This window comes from Somniosus microcephalus, chromosome 10 (assembly GCF_052327205.1).
Source record: "Somniosus microcephalus isolate GS21.2 chromosome 10, FLI_Smic_1.0, whole genome shotgun sequence".
Taxonomy (NCBI): Eukaryota; Metazoa; Chordata; class Chondrichthyes; order Squaliformes; family Somniosidae; genus Somniosus; species Somniosus microcephalus.
In genome coordinates, this window is record NC_140996.1 from 24,785,744 (window position 1) to 24,803,062 (window position 17,319).

At 45.7% G+C, this 17,319-nt stretch overlaps 1 protein-coding gene across 1 annotated transcript in view; it reads left to right on the forward strand.

The window, feature by feature from the left end:
- Positions 1 to 10,720, forward strand: part of uchl3 (ubiquitin carboxyl-terminal esterase L3 (ubiquitin thiolesterase)) — a 54,302-nt gene extending 43,582 nt beyond the window's left edge. Inside the window, 2 exon segments of the mRNA XM_085998504.1 lie at positions 5,534 to 5,592; positions 10,142 to 10,720. Of these exon segments, the coding sequence (XP_085854630.1) occupies positions 5,534 to 5,592; positions 10,142 to 10,225 (143 nt within the window). The 3' untranslated portion in view covers positions 10,226 to 10,720.
- The last annotated feature ends 6,599 nt before the right edge of the window (positions 10,721 to 17,319 follow it).

The window sequence follows — 17,319 nt, forward strand, 5'->3', positions numbered from 1 at the left end:
TGAGTTTTTTCATAGCCAAAAGATACATTACAATTTGTCATGCATATGAACTTTTGTATTTATTAGTGAAATTGTTAGCATGGTATCTTTTTGTTTTGTTAGAAAAAGGCTTGAATTCCTTGCTGGGTCATTGAAACCTTTGTCACGTCTGTGCCAACAGAAATTGTTTGCTAGTTTTCACTTTCTTGTTTCTGAGGAAGCTAAAAATACAGATTTCTGAGCAACTTGGGACGACAGTATGTAGTTGAGTTCCTTTTCTGAAACACTGCTTTTTGATTTCCTTTTAACATGGCAGCCCACAATCATGTTTGCGTGAAAGCTGGTTGGTTGGCTGCTCATTGTAAACAAAAGGCCATGTCAACAATTTTTCCACAGATGATGATGATTTTTTTGTTGTCGTGTTGAATTCCCCCCCCCCCCCGCCCCCCCCCTTTAAGTTCTCTACCTGAAGGTGCTGGCTCTCGAAGTATGGCCCATGGCTGCTGACGGCCCATCGCCCAGTGCTCCACCCACGTGGTCATTGTTCGTGTCTGAGCTGAAACCGCGAATGCTTGCGAGCCATTCGAATGGGGAGGGGGGGTGTGGTGGAAAGAGAGAGATGCATTGTAGAAAAATGTGACCCTCCAGCAGAGCAGTCGATGAGAATCAAAGTGGGACTCGACCAATTTTTTTTTTTTCCTTTGCAAAGCAGGGTGACCAAGGCCAATTATAGTTCCACTAATGCAACGCTAGTTGAGAACAGCTGACTTGGGAACATAGGAACAGGAGGAGGCCATTCAGCCCCTCGAGCCTGTTCCACCACTCAATTGGATCATGGCTGATCTGTGACCTAACTCCATATACCCACCTTTTGATCAATGTCCCTCGATACCCTTACCTAATAAAAATCTGTCGTGCTGAGTCTTGAAAATTTCAATTGACTGTGCACTCCATAGCCTTTTGGAGGAGAGATTTCCACATTTCCACTTTGTGAAAAGTATTCCTGATTTCACTCGTAAATGGCCCAGCTCTAATTTTAAGATTGTTCCCCCTTGTTCTGCACCAGTATATTCAAAAACCGTGCATTATCGGTTGGTATTGTGTAATGCCACACAGCATAATGTTCCATACGGTGGCCTTGTGGAGCAGACTGTTCAGAGACGTGGGTCACGCTCTGTTCTGTTACACAGTGGCCGGAATTTTCCGGGGTGGTAGCGGGTGCAATTGGTGGCGGGTCGGGTGGAAAAGTTGTTATTTTTGACGGCGGTTCAGGAACCCGTTGTCATCCCGCCCCTGCGCGCCCTTCCCCCAGGCGCGTCTGTCATCGCGGAGTCGACCCGACCGGCCGCGGCGGGCGATCCAATTGAAATAATTATCGGGCACTTCACCGGCACGGAAGAGCCTTTCTCCACCTACATTTTAAATTTCCCTGCATGGCCACGGGGCTCACGCAGCTCGGGAACCACGTCTGTCAACCTGAGGCGGGAGTTCCGTGGCCATTGCTCCAGCTGATTACTTGACAGCTTCAAAAGTCAAGGGTTATGGGGAGCAGGCAGGGAAGGGGAGTTGTGGACAAGATCAGATCAGCCTTGATCTTATTGAATGGCAGAGCAGGCTCGAGGGGCCAAATGACCACCTCCTGCTCCTACGTCTTATGTAAAGGTGCAGTTAAAGCTCCCACCTGATAGATGATCACTTTCCTCAGGCAGAAGCTGTTGCTCAGACCATTTCCAGCGCAGATTCTGCAGGCTGCAAGTCTTTCCAGCAAAGTCTCCATCCAGTCTCATCTCATTGGAAGAACACTCTCACCATTGACAGAATGCTTCTGTCATCTGTGCTTCACCTGACATCTATTCCATCAACATGGGTGCCCTTTACACTGTCTCACCTTGGCCCTCAGAATCTGACCACGATCGGCACCAACAACGACACCAACCTTCTCCACAATCACCTAATGCTGCACAGGACAGAGGGCATCTGCACCTGAGCACATTGCTGCCAGGGATGGCCTCATCATAGCCAGATTTAGTTAATTTTATGCAGTACACCCTGGCTGCCACATGATGCGCCAGGTTGGCACCACCCCACACCAACACCATAAAGCATCCCTACAATGTCCAAGCCATTCCTTTCACACACCTCACCATTGCTGGAGGTACCGTTATGTCTCGCCATTCACTGCAACTCACAAAGCCACTTCCAAAGGTGCACACAAATCTGTCCAAGACCGGAAAGTGTTGAAAATAAAGATTTTTACGTTTGACACCACATCAACAGAAACTTTACATAAACATTGGATAAAACACCCAAGTGCCTACCCTTGTGTGTTGTTAGTTGGTATGATTGCACTAGGATGAGGGTGAGTGTGAGGGGTGGCTAGTGAGATGGGGAAGTGATAATGTAGATAGAGAGGGATGGGTGAAGGTGCAAGGTAAGTTGGTGTGAGTAAGGATGTGCAGGAGTAGGGTAGGGAAGGCAGAGTGATGGGGATGTGATGAGTGGCACAGCAGGATGAGGTTGAGTGTGGCTTTGCAGTAACATTTCATGATCTACTGTGATCGTTGAAAGGTTTGCGCCACTGCACCCAGGTCCTCCTGACCACATCCCTGCTTGTGACCTCCTCTGTGCAACCAGGCTGTGTTGATCTCCTGGGGAGGTCTCTTCCGCCCATCGGAAGGGAAGAGGACCTCCTTGCATGCTCTTGACTCCCTCCATAAACATACGGAGGGAGTCATGGGAGAGCCTGGATGCAGCCCACTGCCGCTGTGCAGTGATTGTCATTGTCTGCAGCACTCCAATGCTGTAGTGCACTGACAGCACTATGTTAGATTAAACGTCAAATCTAATATGGCCATGGTCCCTTTAAAGATCCTGGCTGAAAACGCGTCATGAATGACGTCACCAGACCCGCTCCATTTAATTGGGCCGGGTAACAGGCTGGGCGGGCTTAATAGGCCCTATTTAAGGGAAAGTCTTTTTAACAGTGGGACGGAGCCAGCAGTGGGGTCGCGGCCGACCACCCACACCGGACCCGCCCAGGTAGGCAAAATTCCGGCCAGTGAGTTCGTAGTCTGGTGGCTTATTGTTTGCAGGGCTGCTGAGTAGAGGAGACAAAAAACTGGTCCGAGTCCAGTGGTCCACTTAATACATACCTTCCTAGTGGGCAGTTAGTGATTGTGGCAAAGATTTGCATTCTGATTGGCTGCATACTTTCTTGGTTAGGAAGACCTATGTGGTAAATGAGCCACTGTGAATAGTTACCCTTTACTCCTACTCTCTGCTTTCTGTCCTGAAGCCAGCTAGTAATCCATTCTGCTACTTGTCCCCTGATCTTGTTCATATGTCTATTATGGGGTACCTTATCGAAGGCCTTTTGAAAATCTAGATAAATTACATCTACTGCATTTCCATTGTCTACTCTTTGTTACCTCTTCAAAAAATTCAATGAGGTTAGTCAAGCAAGACTCCCTTTTGAAATCCATGCTGACTATTCATTATTATATTTTTGGTTTCTAGGTGTTCTTCTATTTTCTCCTTTAGTAGGGATTCCATTATTTTTCCTACCACCAATGTTAAGCTGACTGGCCTATAATTCCATGGACATGTTCTATCTCCCTTCTTAAATATAGGTATTACGTTATTGGCATAATTTTCCAATGTCGCCAAGCAACAACCACTGATTTGATAAATTGTATTATTTGGCACTAATGAGGTCTGACATAATTCAGGTGATAAAATGGATACAAGAACCATAACCATAAATTATTTGGTATTCTCTTATGTTGTCTGAGCTCATGAAACATATAAAACATGTATCAAAGGTCTTACTGCCTGAATTACAGTCGCAGTGCTATCTGGAAATGCCACTTTTGTTTACTTGGGTCACAACGTGCACTATTTGGTTCCTTTGCTTTCTAAAGAAAGGACATGCATTTATATAGTGATTTATTACATCAGAATGTCCCCAAAGCACTTCAGAGCAATGAACTCCTTTGCGTGCGATCATTGTTCCCCATCATACCATGAACCATTCCTTACTGAAGGTCCAAACCGATGACCTATCAAGAGGCCTCTGCCTACATTGCCCTGAAACAAATCAAAGCTTGGGCGGTCTTTGTCGTCTTCCTACTCGCTGTGTGGAAGTCTTGTCTTGGTTGAGCGAATCATGTCTTTCGTTCTATGTCATAGCGCAGCACATTGATTCATAGCTGTAGCTCACTGAAATTTAAGGATACTTTCTAGAGGTATGACCCTTCAAGGCTACCCCATGGTTGTCTGAATTTATTCAGTGACAGGTTGAGTCATACAATGGTGTGAGGTTTGCCCCCTTGTGCAAATTGGCTGCTGCGTTTCCCATGTTACAACAATGACTACAGTTAAAAAAACAAACTACTTCATTGGCTGTAAAGCGCTTTGAGACGTCCGGTGGTCGTGAAAGGCGCTATATAAATGCAAGTCTTTCTTTCCCGCAGCCTGTGCTGAGCTCACTGATTTCAGCTGGGGTATTATTCCACAGGCACGTTGTCCAAGTGGCCATTATTCACAAGCTAACCGTGGAGCGTCACACCTGAGCTGACCTGCCTTTGCTTCCCGATGAATTTTAAGTCTGCGCAATAACCTTGGGAAGTGGGCCGTGCGTACTGGATTCCTCCGAGAAGCATCACTGGAATGCCGCTGACGCAACAAACAGTATAATCCATGAGTGAAGCTGCAGTGTTTAATGTGTGTCGCTCATGCTGAACCCATTTGTTGACTTTTGTGGACATTGCTAGTTTGTTGCCTGCCTACTTCTCTAGGATGACGCACAGTATGGAGTATGCTCCAAGGCGAGGGGGTTGAGATGACACCATGACTAGCATGAGTATAAAAATTGAGCTTTTTATTGTTCTCGCGCTCCCATCTTAATGTTGCTGCTTCAGAGGACTCTCTTCCTTGTAATGCAATACAATGATTTATTTCATGGTGGACAATTACTGACACTGTTCTTGCATGTTTAGAAGAATGAGAGGTGATCTCATTGAAACATGTAAAATTCATAAAGGGTAGATGCAGGGAGGATGTTTCCCCTGGCTGGGGAATCTAGAACCAGGGGTCACAGTCTCAGAATAAGGAGTCAGCCATTTAGGACTGAGATGAGGAGACATTTCTTCACTCAGAGGGTTGTGAATCTTTGGAATTCTCTACCTCAGAGGGCTGTGGCTGCTCAGTCGTTGAGTATTTTCAAGATAGAGATCGATAGATTTTTGGATATTAAGGGAATCCAGGGATATGGGAATAGTGTGGGAAGGTGGAGTTGAGGTAGAAGATCAGTCAAGATCTTATTGAATGGCGGAGCAGGCTCGAAAGGCCAAATGGCCTACTCCTATTTCTAATGTTCTTATGTTTACCATGTACTTCAACTAGAAATTACATTGGTTTTGTTTTACTAGCTGACCCTGGGAATGGCACAATGTTATATTGTGTGTATGTAGTAAAAACATCCTTTGATTTAAAAACAAACATTCAAAGTAGCATTATTTGCTATAAATTAATTTTGTTTGGTTTTCCTACCCAGATGGACGCAAACCATTCCCTATAAATCATGGAGACACTACTGCTGATAGCTTGCTTGAGGTAAGAGTGGGTCTCACATTATTGTAGTTTATGAAACAAGCCCTAAGTAAGGGAGACGGTTTATAAAATCCACGTAATCAACTGCAAATTGTATCTTGATGAACGAATACTAATGACCTTAGCTCTTGAAATGAATGATGATTTGCTTTGGAGTATGCTGACAGCAAAAAGGTGAACTCAACCATCCCACAGAATTAGACTTCATTTCTAAGCACATTGGATGAGCTATCTAGTCTCGCGTTCAGTTGACGATTGCAAACAACCTTAAACTTCCCTTGGGTAGTATCTCCTTTTGGCACTCAGTTAAACAACTCTCTTTTGATCTATCATTCTTCATTTAATATTTAATTGCTGCTAATGGCATTTAGGTGTGCTGTGGGCGAAGTTGCAATAATTGTATCTTGTGTTTTGAAACCCTCCCCCCCCCCCCCCCAGTCATCATACATTTCCCAGTCCGAGGAAGATAGATGACCTTCTCCAAAGCCTTCCTCATCATGCAGTGTCAGCTTGGCTGAGTTTGTAGTATTTTTGATTCTCAGTCAGAATGTTGTGAACTCTTGCCCCACTCCAGGCTGATGCTCCAATGCGGTGGGGTGGGGTGCGGGCTGGGGGTTACTGCATTGTCAGGGATGCTGTCCTCCAGGTGAGATGTAAACAAAAAGAGTTTGTTCAATTTATATAGCGCCTTTCACGACTACCGGACGTCCCAAAGTGCTTCACAGCCAATGAAGTACTTTTTGAAGTGCAGTCACTGTTGTACTGTAGGCAACACTCAGCCAATTTGTGCACCGCAAGCTCCCACAAACAGCAATGTGATAATGACCTGAGTATCTGTTTTTGTTACGTTGATTGAGGGATAAATATTGGCCCAGGACACCGGGGATAACTCCCGGGCTCCTCTTCGAAATAGTGCCATGGGATCTTTTACGTCCACCTGAGAGAGCAGGCGGTGCCTCGGTTTAACGTCTCATCTGAAAGACGGCACCTCCGACAGTGCAGCACTGCACTGGAGTGTCAGCTTGGATTTTTGTGCTCAAGTCTCTGGAGTGGGACTTGAACCCACGACCTTCTGATTCCGAGGTGAGAGTGCGACCAACTGAGTCACTGGCTGTCAGACTCTGTCAGCCTGTTTAAAAAAAAATTCCATTGCATGATTTGAAGAGTAAGGAATGCTTCTGGTTTCCTGGCCAACATTCCTAAGCCAACACTACCAAAAACAGATCAAATGGCCTGTTTGATTATCCTGAACCAGCCTGGCTCAATGGGCCTTGGCTGAGACGATGTGCCCTTGTATCAGTTTCAAATACACTCCAAGTTGTGACATTCCCCCAGACAGGCTTGTCTGGTTTTAATACGCATTCTTCAAACCCTGCAGCCATTTTCAACCTGTGAATTAATTTTGTTTTGAAAACACAACTCGCTCAATCCCAAAATTCTTTCCATTTAAAAAAATTAATTAATTAATCCTAAAACATGTCGGGTGCCTCACTTTTAGGAAAGATGTCAAGGTAATGGAATGAATATGGAAGAGATTCACAAAGGTGCTACTAGGGATGACCGTGTTAGTTATGAGGAGAGACGTAAAAAAAAAAGAAAATCTGGGGCTCTTTACATTAGAGCAAAGAAGGTCAAGAGGATATCTGGTGGAGATGTTCAAAATTGAGGAGTTTTGATAAGGTAAAGAGGGGAAAACTATTTCCACTAGCTGGTGAATCAGTAACTAGAGGGCATAAAGTTAAAATAACAACAGAATACGCTGGAAAAACTCAGCAGGCCAGGCAACATCTGTGGAGAGAGAAATAGAGTCAACGTTTCAGGTCGAAACCCTTCTTCAGAACTGAGGAAAAATAAGGCAGGAAATGAAACCGATTAAAAGGCCAGTTTGGGGGCTGGGAAATGGGGGAGGGGATGAAAGAACAAAAGGGAAGTGAAGAGACATTAATAGGTATTCAAGACGAGACGAGATGGTAATATCACAGTTAGAGACAAAAGATGGCTCTAGATGAAGTGTGAAATGCGCTGGCAGAGTGAGAGACAGCTGCCATGTGGGAGAGAGAAAAAGGGAAAAGGCACAAACCAAAGGTGTGGATAAAAAAAATATAATGGGGGCCGAGGTTATGATCTGAAATTGTTGAACTCGATATTGAGTCTGGAAGGCTGTAAAGTGCCTAATCGGAAGATGAGGTGCTGTTCCTCGAGCTTACGCTGAGCTTCTGTGGAACAATGTAAGAGGCCGCGGACGGTGAGGTCCGAGTGGGAATGGAGTGGTGAATTGAAATGACAGGCGACCGGAAGCTCGGGGTCACCCTTACGGACTGAACGGAGGTGTTCCGCAAAGTGGTCACCCAATCTGTGTTTGGTCTCCCCAATGTAGAGGAGACCACATCGTGAGCAGCGAATACAGTATACTAGATTGCAAGAAGTACAAGTAAATCGCTGTTTCACCTGGAAGGGGTGTTTGGGGCCCTGGACCGTGGGAAGGGGGGAGGTATAAGGGCAGGTGGGCATAAAGTTAAGATCATCAAAAGAATGAAAGATTAGGAGAATTTATTTTGTCCAGAGGTTTGTTAAGACATGGAATTCCCTACCAGAAAGAGTGATGGAGGCACAATCTGTCATTGCTTCTAAAAGGGAATGGGATACATATGTGAAAAAGAAAAAAAATTGAAAGGTATGGAGAAAGGACATGGTAATGAGAGTAAGCGGTTAATGGAGAACTCTCAGAACTGGCACAGGTGCAATGGGTTCTGTGCTGCAAAACTGCAATTCTATTATCTGGCACGGAAGAATCTCCATGGAACAAAACCAACCTAGTCCCTGGTTGCCTCCTGAGCATCCTCGAATCAGATTGGAATTGATAGCACCAGAAGGCTACCACGTGGACCGGCCATCTCACATTTACAGAACATTACCGTCTAGATTTAACTGCAGCACACTCAGTTTCTGCCAAATCAGCCCTAACTACTCCTGCCGCGGCTCCTACACAGGGATCTCAACTTGGACTGTTTTGATGTGCTTCTACAGTATGTGGAGGGTTGCGGAATGGAAAGGTAGATTATTACCTTGTAGGTTCTCCATTCTTTAAATGATATGCATCCTCTCGACGCTAACATCCCTTCTGTTCATCCCTGCAGGTGTATGGGGGTAGAGGGGGGGGGCGGGAGAGGATAGTATCAAGCGGTTAATTAGTTTCAAGTCAGAACAAATTGCCACAGATCCTTGGGCTTCGTACAGTGTGGGAATAGGAAAGCACATAGCGTGCTCAACATTTGATTTCCCGAGAACATGTCAAGCTAGGCCATACTTCTTTTGTCTGTGGAGAACACAGTTAATTTGAAGAATGAAGCAAACTTTACTGGATAAGTTTTTTTTTACTGCTTTATTTTATGGGAAAACAGCTAATTATTTTTAAAATCTGCTTTGTGGTACTGTTGCTGATTAGGAAAACGACATTTAGTAGTAATATTTTGGACTGAGATTCAGATGATTTTTAATCATCTGTTTTAGATTACAGTACTGTAACTCGCTCCTTCTTGATAATACTTCCAAAAAAATATTGAGGGGTGGGAGACTTGTTCCAACATTTACAGTCAATTGGCTCAGGATATTAATATCTTTGACATTAGCAATAGGATATTAATGAATTATATTATTTCACAATAATAAACTGTTCAATATGATTCAAGACCCTGATAGTCATTTATTTGTCTTTCACTGCAAACTGTTCCCAATCAACAAAGTCGGGTAGCAGAGGCCAAACTTAAACAGAATAAATCAAAAGCAAAATACTGCGGATGCTGGAAATCTGAAATAGAAACAAAAAATGCTGGAAACACTCAGCAGGTCAGGCAGCATCTCTGGAGAGAGGAACAGAGTTGACGTTTCAGGTCGATGACTTTTTAGATTACAGAACTGGAAAAAGTTCGAGATGTGACAGGTTTTAAGCAGGTACAGAGGCAGGGGGAGGGGAGGAACGAACAATAGGGACGGTCTGTGCTAGGGTGGAAGGCTGGAGTGACAAAAGGGATGATGGGACAAAGCAAAAGGAGATGGTAATGGGACAGGTGAAGAAACAAAAGACGAGTCTAGAAGAGGTGTAAATGGGAATGGCAGAAACATCAACAGCTGCCATGTGGGAAAAAATAGGGGCCGAGGTTATGGTCTGAAATTGTTGAACTCGATGTTGAGTCCAGAAGGTTGTAAAGTGCCTAATCGAAAGATGAGGTGCTGTTCCTCGAGCTTACGTTGAGCTTCGTTGGAACAGTGTAAGAGGCCGCGGTCAGAGTGGGAGTGGAGCGGAGAATCGCGGTATGTTTAAACAATGCTTTGGAGTGATTTCACTGCAGCAATTTAATTTGGGAGCAAGGATGTACTCTATAATCTTTCTCTTCCCTATTGAGATTAGTGCCTCGTAACCAATTTGGTCAAAACAGCATCCATCAAAACAATATTGATCGAAACAGTTGTTTTATCTAGATTTATTGCACAGAGCCTGTTTTCTATGAGGTTTCAGATTTCTTCCTGTTGTCATTTTCAATTTGCCTTCTAGGATGCAATAGCAGTTTGTAAGAAGTTTATGCAACGTGACCCTGATGAATTACGGTTTACAGTGGTGGCTCTCCACAAGGCCTAGAATGTTTCAACCCAGAAGGAAAAAGGAGCTGCAAAAAACTGAACTTGAATTGGCTTCCAGCGGTGTTGCTTTACTCCGGTCTCCAAGCTTGTGATCGTCTTGATCTGGTTTAATTCATGTAAAGACTTTGATTTAATACCTTTATGGAATATGTCGGATGTTCCCCCACACCCCCGTTTCCCCCCCCCCCCCAGAAATCCCATAACGAAGTGTACATCAGTGTGTACTTTTTGTCTTGACTCCTGTAACAGCAGTGCTCCGTTTTGAAACTTCTCCCACCCTACATTTCCAGTGACTAACTGAGAGCAGCAGAAATTCACCTGGGGGAAGGGGTTTGCAAGATTCTTGCTGTGTAGTGTTCACACCAGCTGCACTCTAATCACTAACTCGAAATCAAATGGACATCTTCCAATAGCTGGAAAGTTGTATGCAAGAGCAGGTACCAATCTGATGCTCTTTGCTTTCTAAATGTGCTCAATAAATTAATTATTGGTATCCGTGTGTTCTGGTGCTTTTCTTTCCTGTTCAGTCCAATAAGCCACTCACATGTTCCACTGCTATCCCAACAGTCCTTTACGTCCCCTAAGACTCTACATTTTCCCAAAATGACAAGTTGATTTTCCACAGGTTTGCTGGGGAGAGCAGAGATCTGATTTTTTTTCTCTCTCTCTGATTTGAGAGGGGGAAATTTCTTCTAATTGTTGGCCTACCCTAACAATGTTATACTTTTGTCACCGTGTTTGGAAATCAGCCTAAGCTAAACAACATGGATGCAATTATCAATACCGTTCAGCAATTTAAAAACCTCATCCGTAACCCTTTTTTTTTTGCAATGAAACCAGTCCCATTCCGTAAGCCGCCTCTAAATTTGGAACCACTCTCCTTCAATGCAGCAAATGTGTTTGTTTTTCAACCCAAGTCTGCAAAGCATTCCAAATTTAGATACATTGCAAAAAGTAGAAAATGTTCTAGTCAGCAAACTTTGAAGAGTGGCGGGGGAGGGGGGGGAATCTGGTTACGGAAAAGATTCTGCACGGACATGGGTAACCTAGCCTTCTACACACACTGGCTTCGGTGCTGTTGGGACATGGAATGTTACCTATGGAATGCAGCCAGCCAAGGTCGAATAATTGTTGTTATTGGACTGACGTTCTGGACTTTTAATTCAATTGCCTCTGGGTCCCAGGAGTAAGTGGGCAGAGTCGACAGCAGCTGATCCATTGGCATCAGCACGCTCGATGGACCAAATGGTTATTTAGATGAATGAATTTAACATAACTGCAGCCATTTTCTAACTGCTGAAACTGTGTGGGGAAACTGCCACATGGTGAAATAGTCGAACCAGACGCAAATGATAGTCATTTTACTAATTGTACTGTTAGGAATTGCCAAATGCACCATTACTGTGCTTCAGCAGTATCTTTACTTGGCAAGTGTCCTGGTTGAGCAACAATGAGCTGTTAGAAAGACTGGTATGCTCTGTACAGTCACAACATGCCCCTTCCAGAAATCCACCACCGTCCCCACTAATCTTCTGTACGGTTGTTTCACTTCTGTTTTAAAAGTAAAGCTTCCATTAACTCTTTCCCAGTCTGAAAACTGTTAGATCCGTGGTTCAGTGGATAAATAATTACACGGATGCTGTACATAAACAAATAACAGGTCTTTACTGGAGGAGGGTAATCTCTAGACTGGGGTACAGAGGCATGCGCACAGCTTATATACTGGTGTGGTTACTGCCAGTACTACAGTATACAGGAGCTGTAAAAAGTAGTTCTGACTTAAAGCACATACACTACAATTCCTCCCTTTTTAGATTAATAATACCCCCTTAATATTCAAATAACAATTACATTTTTACATGTACATTCAATAACAGAAGTCCATTTATAGATTCAGTCTTTGGGGCGGCTTCCTGACCCTTTCGGGATAGCACCTTTCCGGAGGTTCTTGTTCTTGGTGCAGAGGCGATTCTGACCCCCTTTCATCGGGTAGTTCATCGGGTTCCACTGCTACTGGGTCTGAAGTAGATACTACCGGTATGTCGGGTTCATCCCCAGGTACCCGAGACATGGGGTTGACGCATTCCTGTGATGCTAAGATCTGATCGACGTGGCGTCTCACAATGTTCTCCCCGACATCCACTGTGTACATTAATGGCCCCTGCCTTGTACATATCGTTCCGGGTTACCATTTCTCTGTTCGATAGTCCCGGGCCAAGACTGGTTGCCCTACATTGAAGCTCCTTGTCGCCTTCTCGTTGATGTGCTGGAATTGTTTGTCCTCAACATTTCTTCGCACATTTGGTCTGAGCAAGTCCAGACGAGATCTCAACCTTCGGTTAAGGAACATCATATCCGGGGTCTGGTTGGTAACTGCATGTGTCGCGTTTCGGTAGGCTAATAAGAAATTGTCCATCTTATGCTGTAGTGGAATTTCCTCGTCGCACATGGCCTTTATCGCCTTCTTAAAGGTTTGTACGAACCTCTCAGCCAATCCATTGGTGGCTGGATGATACGGGGCGGATGTGTAATGCCTTACCCCATTCCTTTTCATGAATTTTTGGAACTCGTCGGACACAAACTGTGGTCCATTATCAGAGCAGATCTGCTCTGGCAACCCGTTTCTGGCAAATATGGTCCGTAGGACTGCAATTGTTTTCTCTAGTGGTTGAAGACATCTTTATCACCTCAGGCCACTTTGAATGAGCATCCACTGCTATTAAGAACATTGAGTCCATGAATGGACCAGCGAAATCAATGTGCACCCGTTGCCATGGAGAGGAGGGCCACTCCCATGGGTGTAGAGGGGCATGTGGTGGTGCATTTTGGACCTTCTGGCATCCTAAGCAGCTCTTAGTTAGGTCTTCGATTTGTTGATCGATTCCCGGCCACCACACATAAGCCCTAGCTAGGCTTTTCATTTTCACTCCCCCCCAGATGACCTTCGTGTAGCTCATTTAGCACTCTCTCCCTTAACTTGGGTGGAATCACCACTGGATCCACACATCACTGTCCCCTGGCATACTGACAGCTGTTCTCTTCTGGATGAGAATGCTGGCAACAGTGAGTTGCCATGTGTTGGCCATCCCCTCACCGTCAATTCATATACCCGTGACAGCGTCGGATCATTGCGAGTCTCCTCTATATCTGCGTTTGTTACTGGCAATCGTTCAATTATCGACGAATAAAATATCTCGATAGGGTCCACTGCTGGTGCTTCCTCCACAGTGGGCAGTGGCAAGCGCGATAGCCCATCAGCGTTCCCATGGTGTCTCCTGCCTTTATATTCTATTTCATATTGATTCACCCCTAGAAACAGGGACCATCTTTGTAACCGCTGTGCAGTCATTACTGGCACGCCCTTCTTAGGATTAAAGATGGAGACAAGTGGTTGGTGGTCAGTCAGCAAGGTGAACTTCTGTCCATGCAGATAGTGGTTGAATTTTTTTACTCCCCATACTAGGCTGAGGGCCTCCCTGCCAATCTGGGCGTAGTTGCGCTCGGCTGAGGTTAGTGACCGAGACGCAAAGGCTACTGGCCTCTCCAACCCGTCTGGGAATTTGTGCGACAGCACCGCTCCAATGCCGTAGGGTGATGCATCACATGCCAAACGAATTGGTAGTGCTGGGTTGAAATGGGCCAACACCTCTTTTGATGTGATCAATTCTTTACACTTCTGGAAAGCTTCTCTACGTTCGTCATCCCACTTCCATGGTACCCCTGTTTGCAGTAGGGTGTTCAGCGGGTGTAATACCGTAGACAAATTTGGTAAGAACTTGGAATAGTTTACCAGCCCGAGGAACGACCTCAGTTGTGACACATTTTCCGGTGCTGGAGCCTTGACTACTGCCTCTATCTTGTCAGGGGACTTATGTAACCCCTCTTCATCGATGACGTGGCCGCAATACGAGATCTGTTTCTGGAAAAACTCGCACTTGTGGCGATTAGCTCGTAGCCCATATTCCTTTAATCTGGCGAGCACCTTCTCCAAGTTAGCGAGGTGATCACCGTCATTTTCGCCCGTGACCCAGATGTCGTCCAAATAACACTGGGCCCCTGGAATCCCTTGCAGGACCTGATCCATCGCCCTTTGCCAGATAGCCGGAGCCGAGGCTACTCCAAACACCAGCCGGTTGTATTGATAGAGACCTTTATGGGTGTTGATCGTAAGGTAATGTTTCGAAGCTTCTTCTACCTCCATTTGCAAGTACGCCTGGGCTAGATCAATTTTGGTGAAGCGTTTACCACCAGATAGCGAGGCGAAAATATCCTCAATTCGTGGAAGCGGATATTGCACTGTGTGAAGGACTGGGTTCACTGTCACCTTAAAATCCCCACAGATGCGGACCTTCTTTGGTTCCCCAGGCGTATTACTCAACGACCTCTTCATTATAGGAACGATGGGTGTAGCCCACTCGCTCCAGTCCACTTTGGACAGTACTCCTGAACGTTCCAACCCTTCCAGCTCTGCTTCAACCGCTGGTCTGATCGCATAAGGCACTGGTCTGGCCTTCAGAAATTTTGGGCTTGCATTATCCTCTATTTTAATTGTTGCTGTTATTCCTTTTAGTGTTCCTAGTCCCTCCTGGAACACTTCTTTTGTGTCAGTTAGCATTTTTGACAGTCGTCCAGGTGTGACGTCGTCATCCTTTTTGGCCTCCACCTTCAGTGCCTGTATGGAATGCCAATCTAAATGTATCTTCCGGATCCATTCACGTCCCAGCAGTGGTGGTCCTCCATTTGGCAATACATATATATCCATTTTAGGTATTTCCTGACCTTTATATGTCACTTTCACCCTTATTTTTCCTTTGGGGTAGACTTTTTGCCCCGTATACGTCTTCAAGACAATCTCTGTAGCTTTCAAGGGTATGTGTGAAAATAGCCGCTTGTAGTCTCTTTGATTTATGACTGTTAGAGCTGACCCTGTGTCCAATTCCATTTCCACTTGGACTCCGTCTATCTTGAGTGTAACCCAGATAGTCTGGTGATGCTCCATTTCGGTTACATTATGTAGTTTCAGACAACCCAGCTCCGTGCTTCCGGAGTCTGTGTCACTTTTCTGTTCGCCTGAACCACTGTCCATCACCTGGTGTACCTTTTTGTAGTTCTGTGGAGATTTCTTACTGTTGGTTTTCTTCCCAGACCTGCAGACTCTTGCTATGTGTCCTGCTTTCCCACACTGTCTGCACACTTGGTCCTTGAACCAACAATCTTTCTGGTCATGTGTTGTTCTGCCGCAGCGATAGCACTTCCCTGTTCCATAGGTCATTTCGTTGGTGCCATATTCTTGCGGTCTCCGTTGTATCTCTGCAGCGCCCCTTGCGGCTGCTTCGTGTGATACTGCCATACTGAAAGCTTTGTCCAGCGTAAGGTCCTTTTCTGATAGAAGCCGTTTCTGGGTTCCTTCACTTTGTAGCCCACACACAAACTTGTCCCTTAACGTGTCTGCTAGTCCCGCTCCAAACTGGCAGTATTTCGATAGCTTGCGCAGTTCCGTTAGGTACTCAGCATTGCTTTCGTCTTTGTGTTGGTTCCTTTTATGGAACTTAAATCGTTCTGCTATCAGCAGCGGTGTGGGGTTTAAGTGGTCCTGTAGGATTTCTACTATGCTTTCAAAATTCTTGTTTACCGGCTTCTCTGGGGTTATTAGATTTCGCAGTAACCCATAAGCTTTTGCACCCATGGAATTTAACAGAACCAGTGCTTTATTAGCATCTGGCACTTCATTCGCCCTGCAGTACACCTCAATACGTTCCACATATGTCGCCCAATCTTCGACTTCATTGTCGAACGTAGAGATACTGCCACTCTTCGGCATCCTTGGTTGTGCGTTAACTATCACCAATGGTGCCTCCCGCGCTTCCCCTTCTTCTCCGCTGGCACAAAATGGCGTCTCCCGCGCTTTCTTTCCTTCCTTCCCACGCTCGCCCGTCTTCTCCGCTGCGGCTTCGCAAAATGGCGTCTCCCGCACTCTTCCTTCTCCGCGGCTCAATGGCGCCTCCCGCGCTCTCCCTGCTTCTCCGCGGCTCAATGGCGTCTCCCGCGCTCTCCCTGCTTCTCCGCGGCTCAATGGCGTCTCCCCTTGCTTCGCCCCGCGGACCCTGATCAGCCCGTGATCCCTGGCTGTGCTCTGCGCGTTCTTCTCTTGATATTTGTCGACGCCGCTCAGTCTAGAACCCGGCTGTTTCTTACCCTCTGTTTTGCAGTATTTTTCCTCGACGCCGCTCGGTGATCAACCCCCGGCTGCGTCCTGCTCTCTTCACCCTCTTTCTTACCCCGTCGATGCTGCCCGGCTCTCTCTCTCTGCCGTCGGTCGGCTCCAGCCGCCGCTGCTCGGGAAGGGTCTGCTCTGGACCTGTCGTCGGTCTCTTACTGCTCGTTGTGGCTGGGGAACCAAGCCCGGCTCTCCACAGCCTCCCCAGCGAAGTTGGATCTCTGCCTGACTGCTGCGCGGTTGCTCGCGGTCGACGCCCGTGTTCCTGGACTCGACTATTTTTTTTTTATGTTGCAGGTAGATTCGCATCAACACTCGTCGCCACTGTTAGATCCGTGGTTCAGTGGATAAATAATTACACGGATGCTGTACATAAACAAATAACAGGTCTTTACTGGAGGAGGGTAATCTCTAGACTGGGGTACAGAGGCATGCGCACAGCTTATATACCGGTGTGGTTACTGCCGGTACTACAGTATACAGGAGCTGTAAAAAGTAGTTCTGACTTAAAGCACATACACTACAGAAACTAATAAAGCTGCTGTCTCTCAGTTTCCCCCCCACCACCACCACTGCAAATGGCATCCAAGAGTCAGTTATTTTATTGCAAGCTGCTACTTAGCAATTTAAAATAAAATTATAAACGACGACTTTGTTGCTGATTGTTTGATATGAGATGTGGCACTTTTCATCTACTTGATACTATTAGTGAGGACGAGCTGCACTAAACCAATGTAGAATTGGGGAACTCCTTTTGGAACATCTAAATGAGTGAGAAAGAAAGACTTGCATTTCTATAGCGCCTTTCACAACCACCAGACGTCTCAAAGCGCTTTACAACCAATGAAGTACTTTTGAAGTGGAGTCACTGTTGT